Below are 23282 nucleotides of genomic sequence, written 5' to 3'. Positions count from 1 at the left end.
GTGACTTCGTTTATAATGCAACCATGGCGCCAAACTCCCTGCTTGTCATTGCCCCATGATCCAATTTTAAAATCCTGAAAGAAAAAGGAGCGGCCGTAAACAGTCTCCTGTAAAATAACTGCAAGACAGAATGCCCAACAGTCTATTGGAAATGAATAAGAGCCTAAGCCAAGCTCTTAAAGAATATCCCGTTCTAGCGCCATGGGGGGCTCTGCCCCCCCCCCCCCCCCTGTTAAGCAGCCCAGGGGGGTGCCCGAGCCACCCCTCCCCCAGTACTCTCTGCCTATGGGTGAAGGTCATTGTTCTAGTGTTTATTTATTCATTATTGATGACTCGTGGTCCATGAAGGGGGTCACTATGAAGATAAAAGGAATATCAATGACAGAATAGCAATAATAAAGGCTGTTGTTATGTCTTTTTTGATTTGTATGCTGGTATGTCCCTCTTGCTAATTAGAATGTCAACCACGATCTAATGACTTCTTTGCATTGTTGTCATCAACATAGTGGTTCCTTCAGTAGAAAAGCATCACCAGACAAGTTATCTTGAACTGTGCAGAAAATATGTTTTCTTGGTAAACATTATTTTAGCATTAGCCAATTCGGTTGCTCATGTGTAATCGAGCATGAGTGCCCTAACAGCAGTTGATGGACAGACTCGCGAGTAGTGTACATGTTTTGGTAGTAAGAGTGAGCAACTTTGGTGTTTAATTTTTTACTAAAAAAAGCAGTTTATGCGTCAACTGTGAGCTTAACAATGTAACACTGTTTTAACTTTGCCCTTCGTGTTTTCCTTTTGTGCGTCTCAGTCATGCAACTTTGTGCATTGTAATGTAAAACAAACAGGCCCAAATTTCAAATTAATAGAATAGGTAACATTTGTAAATAGACGTTACAAGCATACATTTGAAATATTAAGGTATGCATGGATATGTAATCCCATCCGTCCGAACAGCCATATTTGAATGTTCTTTTGTACATGAGCGTCGTTATCGCTTTTTCTGCACTAGCCATACAAGGCGTATTTGTTACACTGGCATTCCGCATTGTTTCATTGCAGCCGCCTCGGACAGCAGAGGTCGGCCACTCAAGTCTAGTCCCCAGCCGTTGTCAGCGGACAGTCGACGAAATGGCACCGGTGGTCGCAGCACACCGCTATGATACACCCGACCTTAGGAAAGGACTGTAAATGAGGGTAGCGGTACATCAATCGTCCACTACCCTTCAGCCCCCAGGGAGTGTTTTTCGAATGACACGCTAGGAGAGCGTGAGGTGGTCCTCACAACCACTCGCCACGCTACCACAAAATGCCAGGGGACTGACCCAACGAAGCATCGTTTATACATGTGCCCCGGTGCTACTGAGCAAGGACACTGCAGTTTTCATCTTGGCCCCTGCGTCTACTCGCGATTGCATAGACGTGTGTAAATAAAAATGATGGATCCTGTACGCATTGTCTTTTGTCGTGACCCCATGCTGTGCGCCTGTTCCTGGCCCGGGTCTTGCGTGCGTCGCAAGTCAAAAAGGAAATTAATATACAAAGAGCAAAGAAAAGCGCCGGTTAGCGCTTACACAAACTCGAGCGCTGTTACGGTTGCCTGTCGAGGGCGACTGCAATGTATGCGTGCACGTTTTTTTTTTTTTTGTAGTTTTGGGAAAGCGGAATGATGGAATCGTGCAAAAACTGCCGCGACTGGCGAGCAGAACGGAGTGCGCGCGCTGGCACAGAGCAGCTCTGCTATGACGTCACAGAGGTGTTGTACGGCTGTTACGCGAGCAGCGCGGTGTATCTCTCCGCCATTGACAGGTCACGTGCGCCGTGCGGACCTATCGCGTCAGTTGTTGGTAGTCGCACACTCGCTGGCGGGTGTCGGGGTACGTGCGCTGTTTCTTCTCGCAAAAGTTTGCCCTTCGCCCGATGGCGTGTGAACCGTTAATAAAATAATGCCTAATCGGATTGACAAAGACAAGGTGGGTTGAAAGCGACGCTCCGGCAAACCGTGTGTGCCGTGTCACGCGAGGCAGCGTCGGCGAGCCATTTGACGTGCATTTTCCGCTGTGTGTGTGTGTGTATGTGTGTGTGTTAGGCTTAATCGCGGCTCGCCCATCCCGGCCTCGCAGGTGCCTGTGAAAAACAACAGCTCCGGTGTGACGGCCAAGAATGGCAGCTGCAAAGACGCGGCCGACGGCTCCGAAGAGGTGAGCCTCGTAGCTGCACGCGCGGCCGCCGCGTACCTGTCGGTAGCCGCTCGCCTGCGCAACATGGCGTCTTTAGCGGCGGCGAAAAAAATATGACGGGGGGGTTCCCCTTTCGGAGCTGCGCCTTCGAGCGCAGGGCTCGGCTGACTGAGGCACCTGCACGCGTGCGTAACCATACGCAGCGCGAGTTTTTCCCGTGTGCTGTGCGCGCCGACAGCTGGAATCGCAGCGGCTGCCGCGAGGCTCGCGCGTGGAACTTTTCGCCGCTGCCGGCGACCATGTGCGATTTGACGAACAGAGCCAGCCGGTAGGCATTTGGCCTGTCGCAGCAGTTTTAGCGCAAGCCAAGCTCGTCGCGTACGCCGCCTGTGAACTTGCTCGGCGAACGTTGACCGTGCTCGGCGAGCTGGCCCAGGCGTCAACGTCGATGAGACGTGGCAGGCAGTATCTGTCAAAAGTGCGCACCGTTGGGTTTCCCTGCGTGATCGTTGCGCGTTCGGGCGAGTTAGGGCGGCGCTCTCGAGTCATTAAGACAAGAGTGAAAACACAGACGGCTGTCCGCTTTGTTCTAGTCTTCGAAAGCGTCCGTTTCGGTCGTGTTGCGCGCACTGTCCACAGCAGCGGTGTTTCGTTGCGTTGTTGACGTTCATATGTGGTGTTTGTTTCTTTATAGGTGAGCCCGGCCTGCAACAATAGCAGTGGTACTGCCGTGCACTCCAACAGCAACGGCGCTGGAGGCGCGGCGACCACCGCCGCGACGGCGCGGGCTGCGGGGCCCAAATCGGCTCCTCCGCCCGCCAACCTGGTGGCCAAGTGCAAGCTGGCGGGCGCCGTGGTGCCCACGGCCCCCGGCAGCGGCATGCGCAAGGAGAAGCGCCAGAGCTCGTCGCGCTTCAACGTGAGCCACAACCGCGAACTGCAGAAGCTGCCGGCGCTGAAGGACGCGCCGCTGAACGAACGTGAGGACCTGCTAATTCAGGTGAGGCCGTTTTTTTTTGTTTACGTTTTACTCCGCGATACACTTCTAATGCAGGCAAGGAGAATAAAGGCTGTCCTCGACCAGCTCGACAAGTCTAGAACTCTTTCCTTTGGCTGGGAGGCAGCATTTCACACGCATACATAAAGATAGCTAGCATTTGACGTTATTGGAACGTGATCTTTATCGTGCCGGCTATCGTTATATGGCAACTTTGATGGCAAACAAGTCGTGGTTGACCTGCCTAATGTGACAAAGACATGACAAGAATGCCTGTGCAAAGTGAATACCGAAAGGACACGTGTGTTACGTTTGGATTACATTAGCATGACATTGCAAATGTTACAACTTCCCATGCTGGTGCTCCAAAGCAGTGGTTTCGGCGAGATCAATGCAGGGCGTCTGTACATACATATGTGCACATACACATAAACAAATGATGAGAATAGGGGATATTATTTGGGGTAATCTGAATAAAAGTCTATTACTACTACTATAATAGAATAACACAATTGTTAGAGCATTGAAAGCATGTATTTGTTAAAGCTTGTGTGTGCTGCTATATATATCTGTGTACAGCAGACAAGCTAAAGAAATCTAGGGAACATTGTTTGTTATATTGTGATAAATGTGCAAAAAGTCAACAAAAAAAAACCTACTTGCCGCCAACAGAGACCGAACCTGCAACTATATAACACATTCGATGCCCATTCATCTGCTTTGTTATATCATAATTACAACAGATGACATTCCCTATACTTATCTTGGCTTTATTGTAATGTCTGTTGGTTCACAATAAAGTTGTGTCTAACAAAAAAAAAACAATAATTGAATACCCCTTCTTTCATTTATGTGTACGCAATTAGTATGTGCATGTATGATGCTTCCCTGCCAAACGAGATCGTATACACATCAACTTGTTCGAAGGCAGAGTTTATTCTACAATCAGTCATTTGTTTCTGTAATTATATAGGACGGCAAAGTAATACTATTTCAATTCCTGAGGGTCAAGGAATTGATGGGCTATGTTGTGCACAGCCATTACCTGGGCATTGTTGGTTGCTAGGCATTCAGTGTGCAAACAGATGCAGGAAAAGGATCAATTTCAAGAGTAATTAACAACTGGTATTTATTGACAGACAGCAGTATGCAGGATAATATAATGAGAAAAAGGAAGCTAGCACACGTGTGCCTAAATTCAGTCAGTTGTTAAGACTCAATACTGCGAGCAAGAAGTTGTCAGTAGGTACAGGAATTAGAACAATGTGCAAATCGGAACTCGGTGACAATTCAAAAACATACGCGTAACATGGCCAGCAGCAATACAGTTCAGAAGTAAACAAACATGACATATGGAAGTCTGGATAACGTTGGCAAATTCCAACAAGAAAGAAGTTGAGTCGTCTCATAGAGTGCTTGTGAGTCTACTTGTATTGGATTGGATTGCAGCTCTGTCTTTCCTCGATGTCAGTTCTGAAGGTTCCATTCAAGCATGTTGAGCTAACTGGAGAAGTGTCCAGCATTTTCAAAAAACTACATCGCTGGTGTTGCAGATTATCTGCTGTTGTAAGGTTGCCGTTCTTGCAGGTTATAGTTGTGAAGCACTGATATTGCGTGCGGTCGGTGTTCATGGGATATGCTTAAAAACGCTCGAGGCTGTACTATCGGCATGGTTGCAGACATTGGTTTCATATCTTTACACAAACTAGTCATCCAGATAGGGTTAGGTGGACAGGAAATTCTGGGCAACACGACAGCAGAGGGGCTTGGCCTCCCTGTCCCGACGTAGGAGCAGCCACCATCAGTCCTGCACTGATCCTCAGGACCTTATTAAAGTTCTTCATACCATACCAACTGCTTCTAAAAGAGCAGCTAGGTTCGGCTTCTATAGACGTCTCACTCTGTAGTTTTGCAGGCATGCAGTGCCACCTGTCGATGCAGTTTTGAGTAGTGCAAAGCATGACTTCCTTACTCAGTTTGCTGCGCAACCAGGTGCAACTACAGCATACGAAACAACGATTGAGTTAAATGTTAGGTGTATTTGCACACTAAACACTTGGAAAAAGAGCTATGAATTTCTATTCGCAAGTCAGACGCATCACCGAATCTCCAAGATTTGTTTGCTGGTTTACTCACCAAAACGACGGTGAAAACAAGAGCAGACAAAACAGCTCTGCGCTCTACCAAGAAAGACCCCAGCGGACACTATTGTTGCGTTGTGAATTGCCACGGACGTAAAGGACTTCAGTTTTAGGCAGTTTTTGTGAAGCAGAACTGTAAGGGCGCTGGATACGGACCCTTGCGATTGTGTTGGGTAAGCGAATTACTCGCATTCTCAATCCATGGCTGGTCACATAAGAAAGTGTGATATGTAGGCCTCTTGCAATTGTTTTGAGTAGCCTTGACGGAGAACCGTGGTAACTTTGATTATGAAGTTTAACAGAGCCTCTGACCGCGATACGCACCGTGCATCAGAAGACAGGTTACACGCGTGATACATTGCACACGCCATGACCACCAATGATCTGAAGTTGTCGCCACCATACGGCATTACGCACGTAGGGCTTTCAAGGCTCTATGTTCCTGTTTTAACTAGTAAATATGAACGTGCATTTTATACAGGTAAACGGCAAAATGTTGGTCGTGACCACAATCAGGTTTTTCTTGTCGTTGGTCTCTGTGGTCTCTGCGATTGCCGGAGCCATCTCGGAGGCCTTGGTTTTGCCTTTCGTTGACACCGAGAAAGTGGACATGCATTTATTTCTATTTGCAGTATATACAAATGGAAGACAACCATCAACATAATGTTCTAGCATGCGTGTTGAAACAGTTTGATGCACAGAAAGTGTAAAATCGATGGAGGATGCAACTGCAAAGGCGAAAATCGCCAGGGCCGTTCATGCCGGATGAAGCGAGCTTATACCACTGATCGTAAGATAGATTGCTCGTGTATGCGCTTCATTGCTTTAGCATCATGCGTATGCCTAAGTTTAATGCATTTAGGCATTACAGGCTCCACCTCGAAATGCTTGCCTCGAACTCGGTGTCATGCGATGCTTGTTTGCACTTAAATTGCCAGTTGCAGTATGTCAAAATAACTGAAACATCTTTTGCATTGCACCCGCAGTTCATTTCGATAAGCTACCTACTTTTTTTTAAGTGAGGTTGGATTGAAGGAAAAAACTTGCGAATCCTTGATTTTCAGAAAACCATGCCTCAAGACAAATCAAAGAGGAGGGCCCATGCACGTTAGCTTGCGCACACCTCTCTTTGCACTACAGTCGAAACCCGCAATAACGAAATCACCGGGGAAAGCGGAAAATTTCGTTTTCGCGAGAATTTCATTGCCGCGAGTATGAGACATAACAACTGTGATACGGCCAGCAGAACGAAAATTTTATGCCAGAAGTCGGTCAATTTACATTGCCGACCCTTGCCATGCAACAACTTCAAAGCTCTGCCTTCGCACTGGAAAAAGTGGTCCATTGCTATGTCGTCGTCATGTGCGCCGAAGAAGGAGCGAAGGGTGTCCAGTGCATCGAAAACAACCCGCGAGTTGTTTCGGATGCGCTAGCGTGTCGTTCCTGCACGCAGTCTCGCTGTCAGCGAAGTTACGGCTAAGGCCGACTCCGATGACGTGCCGCGATCGTAGACCGCGTGCCCGCTCGTAGTAATCTGATTGTGGCGCCGCTTACAGCTTCGTTGCTTGCGACGAAGCACGTCGCCACGAGTGCGCTAGCGCGTCGTTCCTGCCCGCAGTCTCGTTGTCGGCGGAGTGAGGGCTAAAGACGACTCCGATGACGCGACGCGCTCGTAGTAACCTGGTTGCGCTTTCACCTACTGCTCCTAACTAAAGCGTAATTATATCTTAAGTGATCATCGAGCTGTGAACACGTCACGAAGTGGCAATTTTTGAGAGCCATGTCCTCGCGACGCACAAGCAGCAGACGACGATCTCCTCGAGTGAGCATTGGGCCAATGGCGAGGCGAGCTGAGGCAACATGGCGGCCACAGCCAATCAACGGCCTCGAAACGACCTTCAGACATTTGCTTTTTGTGTGCTTTTTTTTTTTAAGGGAAGGGCCAGCTGAGGCGGGAAAGTTACACGGAGAAATGCTCTCCCATGAGCCCAAGAAGCCGGCTCTCGGCCCCGCCATTGCGAAGCCATAATTTTTTTGAAAATCGCTGTTTTCTTGCGATTTCCAGAAAAAATTTTAGCTACCTAGGTGGGTGAAATAAATTTTCCGAAGCACCTCTGCGCGGTTTTCAGTGTAGATATTTTGGAATCAGATAGAAAAAGGGTTCCAGAAACTGAAAACCTGATTTTCAAAAAATCAATTTTTTTGCCACTTTTCCCTATCCCAAAGCCGCGTCCTCCCTTAAGTAAACAAAAATGGCGGTACCCACGCTAGCGCGGCAAAAACAGACGTTTACAAATTTTGAGTGCGCATAACACGCATACGAGCATATTTTCGACAGTTAACCTTTGGTGGGAGGGTAAAATAAGGCCCGCATCGTGGTAGAAAATTCGTTAATGTAAGATGACTGTCCAAAATCATTTCGTTGCCGCGAGATACGCAATACATGGGCTTCTATAAGCGTTCGCCGGGGGTCCGGAAATATTTCGTTGCCGCGGGAATTTCGTACTCGCGGGGTTTCGTTATTGCGGGTTTCGACTGTACCTATTTATGCTCGGCATAGGATGGGGACCTGGGCAAAATGTGACGTCTATGCTGCGCTGAACTAGACTAGACTGGTTTGCAGGGTGATGTCGTGCACTTAAATAGCTGTTTGGGTCTCCATATTCTCTGCCTTTGGCACTGGGGACCATCTGTATGGGTCAAATCGTATGGACGTCATTGTCTCCAGATTCCGCCCTAACATATGCTGTGCTGCCTTTTAACTCGTGCGAGAATTCTTTGCATCTCCAGCTGTCTAAAGGGATTAACTTTTCTCCCCAAAGAGTGGTTCGTCACAGCTCTTACACAGACAAAAAAAATAATAAAATAAAATTCAGTGGGTATTTAAGATACACTCCTTACATGGACAAGAGATTCCTGCTTCAGGTTGTCTTAACAGTCGTCGCTCTAAACCTCTGGCTGGTAAACAAGAAAATCCTAGTTAACAGTCCCACAAGTGGTCAGCACCTGCGTAATCGTCATGTCGCAGCACTGAAAAATATAATTCTGTGATGTGTGAAAAAGCCATTTTTTAGCTCTAGCTCATGTTTTTTGGTTCACAAATTATTTCTTTTGCTTGCCCTACGAAAGTTGGGGGCAGCTATGTTGCAGTTTGTGTAGTATAAAAATACAAATCGGGGCTGTGCCTTTGCAGTTTTTGGCATTGGTGAATTGGGGGTGGGATGGCAACATACGTTTGCCGCTCCGCATTGCGCCTTCGGTGCGCTCAATAATTTGTCACTTGTGCCAGAGCCAGCGTCATCAGGGATGGATGCTTGTATGAGTTTGATTGCCTTTTAGACCTATGCAGTTCTCTTCTAAGTTTGAGGAACGCAAGTCCCGACTGACATCACAGGTCACACGTTGAGCACAGAAAATAGGTTTGCTTGGCATACGGAAATCGTGGTGCTTCCGACTGCGTCAAATAAGGTACTGCATGTGCAGGTGTCTGTGCTCAGTGCCACTTCAAAAGTATTGAGCATAGTGTTGCCGATAGCTTGCTTTTGTAACTTCAATATTTTTGCTTATGTCGTGTTTATTTTTGTTTTTTTATTTTTATGTGGTATCTTTTCAGTGTTAGTGGTTGCATGTGGGCGCCCCGGAAATGCACTCTTTGGCGACTTGTTACTCAATGCATGGCATGTTTGCTGCTGTGTGCTTAGTCAGTGATGAGACAGCTGCACTAATTGTGCCAAACTGCACCAAAAGATAAACCCTGCTACATTTTGGCTGTTTAGCTCAGCCAAACATGGTGTATGCTAAAAAAAAAAATTGCTCGAGGTCGAAACGCTGTAGCATGCGTCTATCCTCACGTGTGCACACTTTGCTGCAATGGCCGTAAGTGCACGTGCGATTGTGCAGTACTAGCTGGACTATGTTTCTGTTGTACCATAGACCGCATGTAACGTAAGTTGCCAGAGGAGTGAATATGTGCACTATGACAAAAATACCATTTTTCAAGGACTGCACACGCGCAAGAAGTGAGGCAGCTGCACCATTCCACATATTGACGTGCGGCTAGGGTGTTCTCATTCTCCTAAATTTGCAAATGTTGAAAGGTTAAATTTGCAGGCCTACGGTGCCAATAGTACAAACACAGAAAAAAGGGGGGGCAGTTGAAGAAAGTCTCAGACTAGCTTTTGAGAGCTCCTCGTTTATGCACTGGTTTCCCCGTCAAACTGCAACCTTCTGCATGCTTTAGATTTCCCAGACGTGATGTCAAAGGAGTGGCGATTGCGAACCACCACTCGAATGTTGCACATGTGTGTACGCTCTCGTTTTCATTGACGGTGTAATTTGCTGCTTGCGGAATCTGAAATATGTTTCTGTCATACGGAATTTCTGTCCTTGGTCACTATCAGATGATGACACCACACTGTCTGCCTAGCTCCTCTAACAGAGGGCATTGTGCAAGAGAGAATCTGCTCTTTCAGAATGTAACCATTGCAAAGCTTTTCGTTATCTTGGCTGCAAACCACAGATCTGCTGCAGCCACTACCAATGAGGCGGTTACACGGTAAGTGGTTGCTGGGCCTAGCCTGTGATTTTGTAAGTTGGCATGCTGCCTCAGGAAGCTTGCCCTATAGGCAACATGAGACCTGGGAAAAAGAGATCACACTCATGAGAAACCCTGGGCAACCCATGTTAAACCAAGTTAAGGTTCACGATCTGGTGAATAGCCACAGCAGCCATACTGCACAAGCCTCCCAAGCTTGCAAGCGGGGTTCTTTTACTTTCGGATGACGTTACCATTTTACGGACTAACAGTGGTACTGTGCACTTCACGCGGGTGCCTGTTTGGTGCGGAACATGCGTGGCAAGCAGTCTGACAACCCTTCATCATCCTAGAGAACTCCTCATCACACCTGTGACTTTCGTGGCGCATTGTGTATTTATTTATCTATTCCTTCCCCCTCTTGTTTTTTTTGTTTTCCAATTTGCGCCCCCTCTCCATTTATTGCTCTCTCCTCGGCCAGCGTACCTCTATTAAGACTTTATCTCCTCGCCTGTCAGAGCCCCAGTATAACCAGTATTTCATTAGGTAGATGTGCTATAAGCGGAATGCATATACATGGAGTTCTATGGGAGAATGAAGGGTAGCATGAAGTCTGCGTTATGGCCAGTCTTTCACTGTAAGCAGTTAGGCTATGAGTAGTCCAAGCCATACGTGCATGGAATGTTATGGCATGTTGCCTAGCTCTGCCATACTCGGCTGTTTTAATGGTATCAAGTTCAGTTTTTTCTCTTCGCAGTGAGACTGTAGCGACTCCGAAATGGCTTCAGCCAATCACATCACTGCTTAGTGTTCGACAGCAAACTATGTGTAACAGTGCTGGTTTTAATTACTGCTAATTATGTGACAGGCATGTAGCTACAAGGTGGAATTGGCACTGTAACGTTCGCCAATGGTCTTTCATTTGGAGAATTTATTGAATTAACAAACAGGCTAACAGAATCCTTGCAATTAATATTTTATACAAGTTATGATAAGCCACTGGTATCACAAGTGTCTAAAAAGCTGTTTCTATTAATTATTCGTTGAAACTATGTTTTCTGAACTGACTGCATGGCCAATTTCTATTTCACTGCCCCTCTGCAGCACTGTTGGTATGCACAAAGATGGGAAGCACTCGGACTTTACATCGACTCTTATCGTAAATGCCTCTTTAATTGCATTGGACTGCTCACCTATCCAGAATAACATGTTCAACTTTTGATAGGAGGTCATGCTGGCAGTTGGCTTCTGGGGCATGAATTATGTCCACTGCTTATCCGTGTTGGTGCCACTCATGGCGTGCCGAGTTTCCACAGAAATGGCAGCTGTGAAACAGTAGTTAACAGTCTTGTATCCTCGGTAGCAAAGCTACAATGGCACTTTTCCTGCTATTAGATGTAGTATGACCTGTGAGTGGCATAAGTTCTCCCTTTTTGTCTCCTTTCATGCAGAAAATTCGGCAGTGCTGTGTGCTTTTCGACTTTGTGACCGACCCTCTGTCAGACCTCAAGTGGAAAGAGGTGAAACGAGCGGCCTTGCACGAAATGGTTGAGTACATCACCTCTCAGCGGGGGGTGCTGACTGAGCCCATCTACCCCGAGATGATCCACATGTTTGGCGTCAACGTGTTCCGGACGTTGCCGCCCTCTTCGAACCCGAACGGTGCCGAGTTTGACCCCGAGGAGGACGAGCCGACGCTGGAGGCGGCCTGGCCTCACCTCCAGCTTGTCTACGAGCTGTTCCTGCGATTCCTCGAGAGCCCTGACTTCCAGCCTGCGCTAGCCAAACGCCACCTGGATCAGCGGTTTGTGCTGCAGCTCCTTGAGCTATTTGACTCCGAGGACCCCCGTGAGCGCGACTTCCTCAAGACCACGCTGCATCGGATATATGGCAAGTTCCTAGGGCTGCGGGCGTATGTACGCAAGCAAGTGAACCACATGTTCTACCGCTTCATCTACGAGACGGAGCATCACAATGGCGTCGCCGAGCTGCTCGAGATCCTCGGCTCCATCATCAACGGCTTCGCGCTGCCTCTCAAGGAGGAGCACAAGCTGTTCCTCTTGCGCGTGCTCATGCCCCTGCACAAAGTAAAGTCGCTGAGCGTGTACCATCCGCAGCTGGCCTACTGCGTGGTCCAGTTCCTCGAGAAGGAGCCGAGCCTGACAGAGCCGGTGATCCTGGCCCTGCTCAAGTTCTGGCCGAAGGTGCATTCGCCCAAGGAGGTGATGTTCCTCAACGAGCTCGAGGAGATCCTGGACGTCATTGAGCCGGCCGAGTTCGCGAAGGTGATGGTGCCTCTCTTCAGGCAGCTGGCGCGCTGCGTGTCCTCCCCCCACTTCCAGGTGGCCGAGCGGGCCCTCTACTACTGGAACAACGAGTACATCATGAGCCTGGTCAGTGACAATGCGGCTATCCTGCTGCCCATTGTGTTTCCAGCCCTCTACAAGAACTCCAAGGCCCACTGGAACAAGACCATCTACGGCCTAGTCTACAACGCCCTCAAGCTACTCATGGAAATGAACCAGAAGCTGTTTGACGACTGCGTCCAAAACTACCGCCAGGAGCGTCACAAGTGAGTTTTCCTTTTTTGTATGCCAAGTGCAGTTCAAGCATATCTTTAAGTAGCCTCAGATCTAACTTTGATGTTTTTAATATGAGTAAAGCTGCCACAGATCAGAAAAATAATGCTCCTCGTACTGAACCTAAACCCAACTAATGCAGAACTTGGAATATTTAGCTGTGCCTATATCCCTACATTTATTCTTCGCCCCAAGAAGGGAGCGTCTGGCCTGGCCGAGGACCAGTTGTTCTACGTTGGCTCAAGCCATGATGCAATGATAAGTGATGATGACAGCAATGATTATGATGATGCTATAAGTATATCGACGATGATTTGAATATCTTGTAATCAGTGAGCTTCATCGATTTACACGTCCCGGACGGCTCCATACGGCCCCAGACGCCGGCGCCACATTCATTTTTCGCGTGCCTGGCGGCCTGCGGGCGGCCTGGGACTGTCCAAACGATTTCTTTCGGGCAGCTGGCAGCCGACGGCGCGGGGCGCATGTCCGTGCGGCCATCTTATGTTAGACACGGAAATTTTTTACGTGCTCTTGGTCTCTCTTTGCTTTTCTGTCCGCTTCTTGCATGTTTCTGGATTTCGCATTGTTTGCGCACCCAGTTCTTGTCATCTGTATTCTGAGACACGTCGAGGATGTGCGTATTCCCGAAGGTCGGGCAAACGCGCGTTATACTCGCTAGGAGAAACAGCGGTGGAATAACCGCGCCGGTCTACGATGTGCACGCACTTGTGTAATTCACTTACAGTAAGTTGCATCACAACAGAAATAAGTATAATTCGCTACCTAACTGCTGTTTAGGTTGGAATTGGGTCGGCTTGGTGGCCTGTGTCACAGCTATGGAGGGAGCAGATGGCATAGCAGATGCCACAGCGGATGCAGCCAGCATCAAGTTCGCAGATGGCCCAAGGCCGCTTGGGCTGGCTCGGGACTTTTTGATCACATGTATGTGACGTAGCTGCCTATCAGCTGAAGCACCCGCGGGCCGCTGGCGTGTGATCCGGGACTTGGTAAATTGATGAAGCTCAGTGTGCTGGAATTCCTGTCAATTAAATGTATGTGTGATCTGTATGGTTGGCTTTTACAAGTTGTTAATAGAAAAGGTGTGAGAATTGTCACTCTGTTATGCCAAGATTGCTTCTGTGGCATATAACTACTTATTGCTACTTATTGATAACAAATGAATAAAAAATTGGGTGCATCTTTAACTGACTTAACGTAGTAGGCACCACAGTACAGCGGGGCTGAGGGGCCAGTTTCAGGTTGATGACGTCGTCACTGTCACACTGCCTGCATGCAGTGCGGCTGCATGTTGCCTTTTCCCACGCCAGACTTTGCCAAAGTGCGACCTGCTGTTCGACCACTTTTCTCTGCTATACTACACTATACCCTTCCTCGGCCTTTCCAACCATCTCTCCCTCGTTTACTTTTCCCCACCTATACTAGACTGTACATGGCTATGCTAGGCTTTGCAAGGTCTCCTACTTAGCTTCTTTCTTTCCCTCATTACCCTTGCATCACTTGTCACCCTCACTTCCCTTTCTCAACCCCTTGCACTGCTGTACTATACTCAATTTCAGTTACAAAGTCTGAACAAGTTTTCGTGTTTGTTTTGGAGCAGGTGTGTTCTACTGACAAGAGTGGGGGGATTTCAGATTTGACGAGATGGTTGGATTCAATTCAGAATGGGAGTCACTTCATCGAGCAGGAAAACTTGCTCCGTCGAATTCAGTCGAGCAGACTGAAATTACGTGATGCATTTTCTTTATTATGCACCTGTCTTGGGGGCGCTGTCAGTAGTCCTGAGTTTTGGCAGTAATGGCTAATTATATGGATGGCTTGGCAAATAGTATTGCTTCTGCTGCTCGATAGTGATAGCTCTGAGTTGGAAATCTCCAGTTTCTGCACACGATTCATGAAATAGTGACAGCAACACTGTGACTGCCATGCACAGTGGTGGGAAACCTGCGCCAATTGCTCCAACCTGCCCCAACGGGAAATTACTGCGCCACACTGCTCCAAATGGGTCTTTATTGTCTAATTTGCATCATCGCTGCACTATAAGGTAATTTTCGATCCGAAAGTAATGTTGACAGCAGGCATTGTGAGCGGATATTATGTGATGGTCGTTATCTTGTACACTTGCGCTGCTGCATTTGCGCACACTTGCGCCGATGCAAAAGCATGGAATCGGCTGATCAATTATTTCGACTTCCGCACGGTTGCGGCGGTGCCTTTTCTAACCATTGGCTAAGAATGCAGGTGATGTGGCGACTACCGAAAAGCGCGGCAGTAGGACTTATCGCTGACAAGAAGCCTACGTGTGCGGCGTAGCGTCGGTTTAAGCCTAGTGCATGCCTTTAATAGCTGGCGACAGTCTGCGATCGTATGGCATCTCGAAAAAATTGTCAGTCTCGCTAAGTAGCAGAGCGTACTGCACATTTATTGTGGACAGCCGATTATGTCAGTTTCAACGCTGCATTGGATTTATTTATTTAAAACATACTGCAGTCCGAAGACCAAGCAGGTGGGCAGAGATTAATTACATAGAAAGCATCAATCCGTATGGTAAATTGGTACACAATTCTGAAAACAGTCCAACAAGTGTGAAGAAACAAAAAAAAAATAGCAGTACACAAAGAAACATAGCGGCACAGTGAATGTTTAAAATATTGCAGAAAGTACACGCTTTTCAAAATCCGACACATCACGCGCCGAAAACACATCAACAGGCAATCTATTCCACTGCTCGATTGTGCGGGGAAAGAAGGAGTGCTTAAAAAGATTAGTGCGTGCAAAAATTGGAGTTAGATTGTGCTCATGGGTGCTTCGAGTTGAACGAGATAAGCGGGGCTAAATATAAAGTCCTGGATTAATATTGAATTGTTGGGAATTAAGCAAAAACAGAAATCTTGGACGCGCAACCTGCCTCCTGTGTTCCAGGGTCATTATATTGTTGTTTTCCATGAGAAGCGATGGAGAAGCTCGGCTATGATAGCTGTTTAAGATGAACTGGACTGCCTTTCTTTGCATCATTTCTAATTTGTGAATGTCTTTTTTAAGGAATGAATTCCATGCTGCGCTTGCGTACTCGAGTTGCGGCCTAACAACGGAATTATAAGCTAGCAATTTAACACGTGGAGGAGCGGCTTTTAGTTTGTGCCTGAGGAACCCGAGTTTTCTGGAGGCCGATGCGCAAATTTTGTTAATGTGACTGGACCAAGTTAGTCGGCTTGTTATAGTAACTCCTAGATATTTATATTCGTCTACTTGTTTCAGCGTGTGGTTATTGAGCCTGTAGGAGGACGTGAATGCATTTTTTTTGTTAGTTACCTGGAGCAATACAGATTTGTCACAGTTCAGTTCCATGGACCATTTTTCACACCATTCAGAGACAGCATCAAGGTTACATTGCAGGTTACTTTGGTCACTTGAGAATGATATTCGTTTAAAGAGTACACAGTCGTCCGCAAACAACTTTAAACCAATCGACGATGCGTCGATAACGTCAGAAATATCATTGATATAAATTAAAAAGAGTACGGGTCCCAGCACGCTGCCCTGAGGAACACCGGAAGTTACAGGGAGAGTATGGCAAAAACAGCTACTGATTTTAACAAACTGCTTGCGGTTAGACAGATAGCACTGGATCCATTTTATGAGTGTTATTGGTAAGCCAATTTTTTGAAGCTTTAGGATTAGTTTACTGTGAGGAACACGGTCGAATGCTTTGCTGAAATCTAAAAAAATGACGTCGATTTGTTCAGCCTTATCGAGTGAAGCCGCAAGTTCATGAATAGTGGTTACTAACTGGGTAAGCGTAGATAAGCGTCTTCTAAACCCGTGCTGAGAAGGCGTTAGAATATTGTTGGCTTCTAAAAACGAGACAATAAAATCTGATACTACATGTTCGAAGAGTTTACAGATGCTAGAAGTCAGGGAGATAGGGCGGTAATTGTTTGCAAAGAGGCGGTCCCCTTTTTTGAAGATTGGTACGACACAGGTCATGCGCCAGTCGTCAGGAATTTCGGTACAGTCAAATGATAACCTAAAAAGGTGAGTAAGAATATGCCCTAGCGGCTCAGCGTATCGGTGCAAGAAGGCATTGGGTATGTTGTCGGGGCCAACGGAAGATCTAATTTTTAGGTTGAGTAACATGTTAATAACACCCTCAACGATTATAAATTCTGAGGACAGATTTGGGAGAGGCATGTTGTACGGTGTACTATCTTGGATTGGAGAGAAAACGGAGTGAAAATATTGGTTAAAATGGTTAGCGATAGCGACCGAGTCACCGGTAACAGAACCGCTAATTGATATTTGTTGGACGTCTTTAGGACGATCACCTAAGTAACGCCAGAACTTTTCTGGACAGCTTTTTATAAAACTTAGAAGGGTTTGCGAGAAATATTTAGCCTTTGCATCAGAAAGCTTAAAGGCAAGAAGAGTTTTCAATGCGGTTAACTTGCTGGGAGGGGAGTGGCACCGTTTGGCACGCTTAAGCCTGCGATGAAGGTGAATGATTTCTCTTGATATCCATGGGTTGTTTTGGTTAGTACGGACACTCCTGGTAGGAATATATCTGTCAATGCAAAAGTGAACGGTAGACTTCAGGGTATTACACAATGTTTCAACGGACTCTGTAGCAGTTTCAAAATGCTGTTTGGTGCCGCCACCACATGCCATCGAACAGTTGCAGAAAAATGCCGATAATTTCTTAACATTGGCAAAAAGAAAGAAATGGCTTTGTAGTCGGCTGTTTGGACAATATTTACTGAGGCACGGTATGTATACCTTCTTTAGGAGTGATTGTGCACGCAAAGAAACACAAATTGGTAGTTGGTCATATGTGTGCACAAGGGGGGGCGGGCGGAAGGGGAGAAAGAGGTGGTGCAAGTAAAGCCAGTCCCGTAAAACGTGGATTCATGAGCAAGTATGCAGCGCTCTTTTCTATCCTTGTTTTTTTGGCCGTCAGCCCCATACATGTACATGATGGGGAAAGGGGCACTGCAATAAACCTTTCCCCCCTGGAAGGGGAACCCTGCAGATGCTTGTGTGGTGTTTAATGCATACCATGTTTGGTGCATCGTTAGCTGCATTCCTGGCAGGTTCTCGGCATGTACGTACATATTAACGCCATTTTACTGCATTTGATTGTGTGTGCATGTGTGGTACCGTAATTACTCGAATCTAACGCGCACCTTTTTTCCGGTTAAGCGAGTTCATAAATCGCATGCGCGTTAGAATCGAGTACGAACAAAAAATTACGGTCAATCTATTGCCATCGCAAATCCAAAATGGCCGCCCCCTACGTGCGTCGGCATGGTGCGTCGGCTATTTCTGCCTATTTGTTTACCATGTGCGGCACTTCGTACGTGTGCTGAGGAGTTCGTCATCTAGTAGTGCATTAGCATCGACGACGTGAAAGGGCCGACTCCAAAAACTCAAGTGCACCACGATGCCGCTTTTAAAAGAAAAGTCATCGCGTGTGCAGAAACGGACGGAAGTCGGGCCGCATCGCGGTCGTTCCCGAAACGTGCGTGCGAGACCGGCGGAAACAAAAGCAGAAGATTGTCGACAGCAAAGCTTCACGCAAAGGCTTCAGTGAACCACAGCAGGGTCGGTTTCCGCAAATTAAAGAGCTGCTCCGCGAGTATGTGCTTGAGGAGCGAGCGGCACAGCGGCCCGTGACGACAGAACTGCTCCAAGTGCGGGCTATGCAATTAGTCTTAGAAAAAAGTCTAATGCGGAGCCAGTTTAAAGCGAGCAGGTGCTGGCTAATTAACTATATGAAGAGGAAAGGCTCTTCCCTTCGAAGGGGAACATGCATATGCGAAAACTTTTCCGGAGAAGTACGATGAAAAAGCTTTACAGTTTTCAAAGGTTCGTCCTAAACTTGCGGCGCAACAACGGCTACCTGCTTGGGCAAATCTGGAATGCCGATCAGACGCCTCTTTACTTCGACATGCCTGGCACCACAACTGTCGAGAAGAAGGGGGCAAAGCAAGTTCGCGTGCTGACATCGGTCCACGGTAAAACTACAGTGACGGCAATGCTCTGTTACACGTCAGATGGGCACAAGCTTCGCCCGTACCTCATATTTAGATGGAAAACAATCCCGAAAGGAATCGTTTTTTCGAGTGGTGTGATCGTGCGGGCCAGCGAAAAAAAATGGGTGCGCGTTGCAATCGATGTCTTACTTTTTTTTTTTTTCGCGGTGGAAATCGGGTGCGCGTTACAATCGAGGGCGCGGTAGAATCGAGTAAATACGGTACTTCATGTTGGAGCTATAGCTTGTTGGTGCAATATCCCTCACTACTTGTGTAACTGATTCTGTACGTAATCCTACTTTTGTTTATTTTTCTTACCTATTTGTGGGCTTGCTGCTTGTGTATAAATGATTATGTAAACTAGGGAAACATTACACTAATTAAAACAAAAATTTTTTCCTCTGTATTTGTCATGGGAAGCCCGTGCGTGCTCCAAACACCGAGGTAGCTGCTCCAAAAGCAGATTTTGGCGGCTTCAAAATGCTGGACGGCATTGCCACCACTGCGTACGTGAGTGTGAATTCGGCTGCAGGAGGGAATGACTGTGTGTAACCTATCCTAAACAACTCTCCACTTGACAAATAGAACTTCCTCTTACACTCTGCTCCAGCGAGATGGGCTGTGTTTCATATAGAGAGTTCGAATTGCAGACTTGGAGAGGCGGTGCTCTCCCTCAACAGTTGAACGCTAGTGTATTCGCAATGTTCAGAAACTGTCGTGCAGCCTAGCAGAATTCAGGAGCGTCCTCTCGAGGATGATCAGTAGGCAGACGCTCCCTTGTTCGGCTCTGCCAGCCTCAGTGTTGATACGTTAGCAAGAAACGAACTCGAAGCACATTGCATGTTTCGTGCATCAGTGAATATTCTGGACCGTCCGTGACGCAATAAATCTGATTTGTTCTTGCGATACGTGAAGTTTTCGAGAAAATGCGTGGCAACCCGCACGTTCGTTTATAGCCCGCAGAGTGCAAGTATCGGCTTCGCAAGATTTATGAAGCCACGATGGATAGCTTAATGTTATCGTCTGACCTTTGCACTTGAAACTCGCCTTGTTTTACGTGCGTATAGCATTTGTCAGCGTTTTTGCAGTGCATGAATCTTTAACATTCATTGTACATGAAAAGTAGCACAGGCTACTTTTCAGAGAACTTCATGTATCAAGTTACCTTCATGGCTAGACATGAAGTGATTGGCAATACTAGGCATGGCCATGCTATGCTAGAAGCTGCTTAGCACATGTCTGCTTGGCTAGTTACGAACAGCTTCATTTTTAGTACATTGGGGCTTGCCCCAATGTACTAAAACATGTGCCAGACATCAGGCTTGCCCGATGTCTGGCACATACATGGTGGGCTAGTTGCAGATGCCTTGGATCACTCTAGCGAAGTTCCAACAGCTCCGCAGTAAAATGACGCCTTGCTCTTAAGACGTTATGAATAGATGTACCGTCGTCCTGTTTGCATTGTTTTGTTGGTGACTAGAATTCAGCTCTCATGCTATATATCTGTGCTCTACAATGACATAGCTATTTCCTGAATGAAAAAAAAAAAAGAGGGAGATTGCTCCTTTCAAGTGCCACAGCCCCCCTTTCCCTCCATTGGCAGTCCTCCATGCTCCATAACCAAAAGTTGGCTGGGGTGTTTCCTCTGTGTGATGATCATTTGACGGCAGGCTGCTCACATGAGGGTGATGTTATCACATGTAACAGAATAGAAAGTTGGGCTAGTTGGATATGCATTGTATAACTATCAGTTAAAGCGCACGAAAACAGTCCTGTCCTGTCTTCCTGTCTGTTTTCGTGCGCTTTAACTGATAGTTATACCATTATCACATGTGCCCTCCATGCACTGTTTGCCTTGAATTGAGCTTTTCTCTTGCCATGCCGTGTTGGTGTTTTTGTCAAATTTGCATTTTTGTGTGTTCTTGTAGTGAGAAAATGCGCCTGCGAGAGCGGGAGGACGCCTGGAACCGGATAGAGAGCCTAGCCGAGAAAAATCCTCAGGTATGCAGACATAAACGAGCACTCTTGTAAGCAACGACTGAAGCTCTCTTCTGTTGTGCCCCTGCTGCAGTTCCACGTGGTGAAGCCCCAGCTAGGCACCCCGACACAAGCCCTCGAAAGCCCACCGGAAGACGACGACATGCTCTACGACAGGCTGGAAAGCCAGGCCAGGGAGGTGAGTGGCGCGAAGTTGGCTTCAGATCTTACTGGCTCATCCTTGGGGGAAGACATTGCCACATTGAATGTTATATCAGTTGAACACCTTACACTCAATAACTTACATGTAAGATATGGTTGTTGACCTTAAAAACAGTGCTTGAGCGAGTTTAACGCTTGCAATCGGTTTACTTACAAAGCTTTACTACCACAGGTAGCAGTGGACTTCAAGTTGTAAAAGAGTACTGTGAGACAATGTTACTCGAGCCAGAGCCTCTCTGCTCTGACCCAAGCTATGATGCTGAGTATTTACAGGTCATAAGACGAACAATATGAACAGGGCTCACAATATGTCTACTTAGGACAGGTAGTAACTGCGGTGCAGTAACCACGGGATTAAAGTAACTAAAATAATAAGAATGGGGTGGAACACATTCGGGAACCATTCTCCAATTATGAATGGTAGATTGCCACTATCCTCAAGATGAAGGTATATAACAGATGCATCTTACCAGTACTTACCTACAGAGCAGAAACTAGAGGATTACGAAGAGGGTTTCATATAGTTCTAAATGTACACTAGAGGGAACTCAGGCGCTAGTGTCTATGAGAGCTGCCATGCATGGTGCTTCAGCGAGCATGGGAGTAATGGTTAGTACAAGGATTTGTCTAATCTTCGTACTTCTGGCTCCGTGTGTGTTCGTGTGGCTTGGAGTTGTTTTCTCACGAACCAAAGATCAGCTAGTGTTCAGTGATTGCGCTTCACCTCCTTATTCTTCTAGTCTTACCATTTCAAATTGGTTCACGAAGTTCAAAGGGATTTGTTTTTTTCCTTTGAAACACAACGGAAACACAGCAGTAAACGAAGCCACAAGTGCAATTCGTTGCCCGCAGGTACGAAGATGAGGCAAGTCTGTGTACTACCCATCATTCTCATGGTCGCTGAACAATTGCAGCGCCAGTGTTCATTTTAGGAAACTCTATGGAGGGTTCAACTTAAGTTGAGGATGACGTAATGAGCAATGGAAAGGAAAATGATAGGTGTAACCCTAAGGGAAAAGATGAAAGCAGAGTGGGTCAGGGAACAAACGGATGTTAAAGACATCATAGTCGAAATCAAGAAGAAGAAATGGTCATGGGCAGGGCACGTAGCACAAAGGCAAGATAACGACTGGTCATTTGAGTACTACAGACTCGATTAGTCAGGCTGATGGTGATGACTACCATGGGGTGTACCCTTATTAAATCAGTAGAGCTATACCAATAACATCATAATATGTTGGGTTTTACATCCCAATACAACGACATGATTATGACACCATGGTGGAAGGCTCTGGAAATTATTGGGCTTACCACAGAATTCAGAATACTGTTTCGTTTGCCTTGTGCTGTGATTCACACTATAGTGTAAGGATGCACTTACATGTTTTGAATTTGCCAATTGGAAAGAGCCAACATGGATTAGTACTTCTTATTTTATTCGGCATAACAAAGAATACAGAACAGTATTTTTTTGTTATGATATAGGCTGGCAACTCTACTGTCAACGTACCATAGCTAATGCTGTTTACCCACATAATGTTGATGAGGACTGCAACGTTACGTTCCTGTATTGCACCACGCAGGTAACGACGACCCTGGCTGCCAAGAAGGAGAAGCCCCTGCTGCGGCGCAAGTCGGAGCTCCCGTTGGACTCGCTCACGCTCAAGGCCCTGAGCGACCACAAGAGGGCCGACCAGCTGCTGGCACCACCAGACGCCCCGCTCTGATGACCAGACCCCAGCTTATTTATTTGCCTTTATTTTTGTACGCCCTCCAGCAAAGAAAAAAGGCGCCTCGCTGGCCAAGGCCACACTTAGGAGGAGGCTCAGAGGACCAGACTAGCAGAGGAGAGCTTCTTCTCGAAACTCGTAGGCACGATAGAGAGTCATCGAGACCCGGGCCGTTCGCTCAACCTCGCAGTGGCATCGTGCAGTGTCCGGTACCATCACTCTGTAGGGGCAATCCGTGAGCACTGCTGCATGCGTGACCTAGTCTTGGTTGCAGTGCTTTAAGCTTAACTACATACGATCTTCCCGTTTTTCCCCTCTCCTTGTGTCTGTCGGGTGTGGTTGTGCAGCACTGGACTTTTATGGCGAGTTTTTTCGTGTGTGCTCGTTTCCTGCGACGGAATTGTCGGGTTAGTGCCTGTCGCTCGTGCCCGATGTTGGGCCTTGCGTTTAAAACACAGTAGACGTGCACCGAGTTGTTCGCTGCTTGGCACCACACCCCCTCGCCCCCGTGGTGTTGTCGTTTGGAAAAGAAAACGCCGTCGGTGTGACGGGAATAACGACTGGCCCACGGCTGTTTTGAACGTCGCATGACGTTAGGGCAGTACAGGCATAATGCCTAGCTCTTCTGAGTTAAATAAAAGTGTCAATAATCTCTCATGTCATTCTGCTGTGTTTCTTGTGATACATTCTACAGCGAAAACTGTTGTGGGCTCACAACAGCTCACTTTGGTGGTCAAGCTGTCCACTGCCACCAGTGTTCATAACCACTATCGCGCACTGTAGATCAATGGATAGATAAACCTTATCGTCATCTCTCGGAATGCTCTTTTAGCGCATTTTGGGTCATTCCACGTCAGAACAGAAAGACCAAGTCT

General features: G+C 47.0%; 2 protein-coding genes across 6 annotated transcripts in view; both read left to right on the top strand.

Moving 5' to 3' along the window:
• Positions 1–1448, top strand: part of LOC119164002 (transport and golgi organization 1) — a 47477-nt gene extending 46029 nt beyond the window's left edge. For both annotated transcript variants that reach the window (XM_075870833.1, XM_037416096.2), the window contains exon 20: positions 1060–1448. In XM_075870833.1, coding sequence (XP_075726948.1) covers positions 1060–1160 — 101 coding nt within the window. In that variant the 3' untranslated portion in view covers positions 1161–1448. The remainder of the gene's footprint in view (positions 1–1059) is intronic.
• A 276-nt stretch (positions 1449–1724) lies between these two features.
• LOC119164004 (serine/threonine-protein phosphatase 2A 56 kDa regulatory subunit gamma isoform) lies at positions 1725–23069 on the top strand. 4 transcript variants are annotated; one of them, XM_037416098.2, is made up of 7 exons: positions 1821–1970; positions 2121–2198; positions 2872–3177; positions 11301–12421; positions 20407–20479; positions 20550–20654; positions 22261–23069. In XM_037416098.2, exons 1-7 carry the CDS (start codon positions 1944–1946, stop codon positions 22402–22404), a joined length of 1854 nt encoding a protein of 617 aa, XP_037271995.2. In that variant the 5' UTR covers positions 1821–1943; the 3' UTR covers positions 22405–23069. The 4 variants fall into 4 exon arrangements, with proteins under 4 accessions (XP_075726950.1, XP_037271996.2, XP_037271995.2 ...); XM_075870835.1 differs by lacking the exon at positions 2121–2198 and having other exon boundaries at positions 1725–1874; XM_037416099.2 differs by lacking the exon at positions 2121–2198 and having other exon boundaries at positions 1818–1970.
• Positions 23070–23282: the final 213 nt, after the last annotated feature.

This window comes from Rhipicephalus microplus, chromosome 8 (genome assembly GCF_043290135.1).
Source record: "Rhipicephalus microplus isolate Deutch F79 chromosome 8, USDA_Rmic, whole genome shotgun sequence".
NCBI classification, from domain to species: Eukaryota; Metazoa; Arthropoda; class Arachnida; order Ixodida; family Ixodidae; genus Rhipicephalus; species Rhipicephalus microplus.
This window is presented reverse-complemented; position numbering and strand designations above follow the sequence as displayed.

Bases quoted from the DNA above. Each gene is read 5' to 3' on its own strand.
- LOC119164004 (XM_075870835.1), top strand. From the start codon at position 1,740: ATGACGTCACAGAGGTGTTGTACGGCTGTTACGCGAGCAGCGCGGTGT. The intron at 3,178-11,300 runs GTGAGGCCGTTT...CCTTTCATGCAG, and splicing joins GTGAGGACCTGCTAATTCAG to AAAATTCGGCAGTGCTGTGT. The intron at 20,655-22,260 runs GTGAGTGGCGCG...TGCACCACGCAG, and splicing joins TGGAAAGCCAGGCCAGGGAG to GTAACGACGACCCTGGCTGC.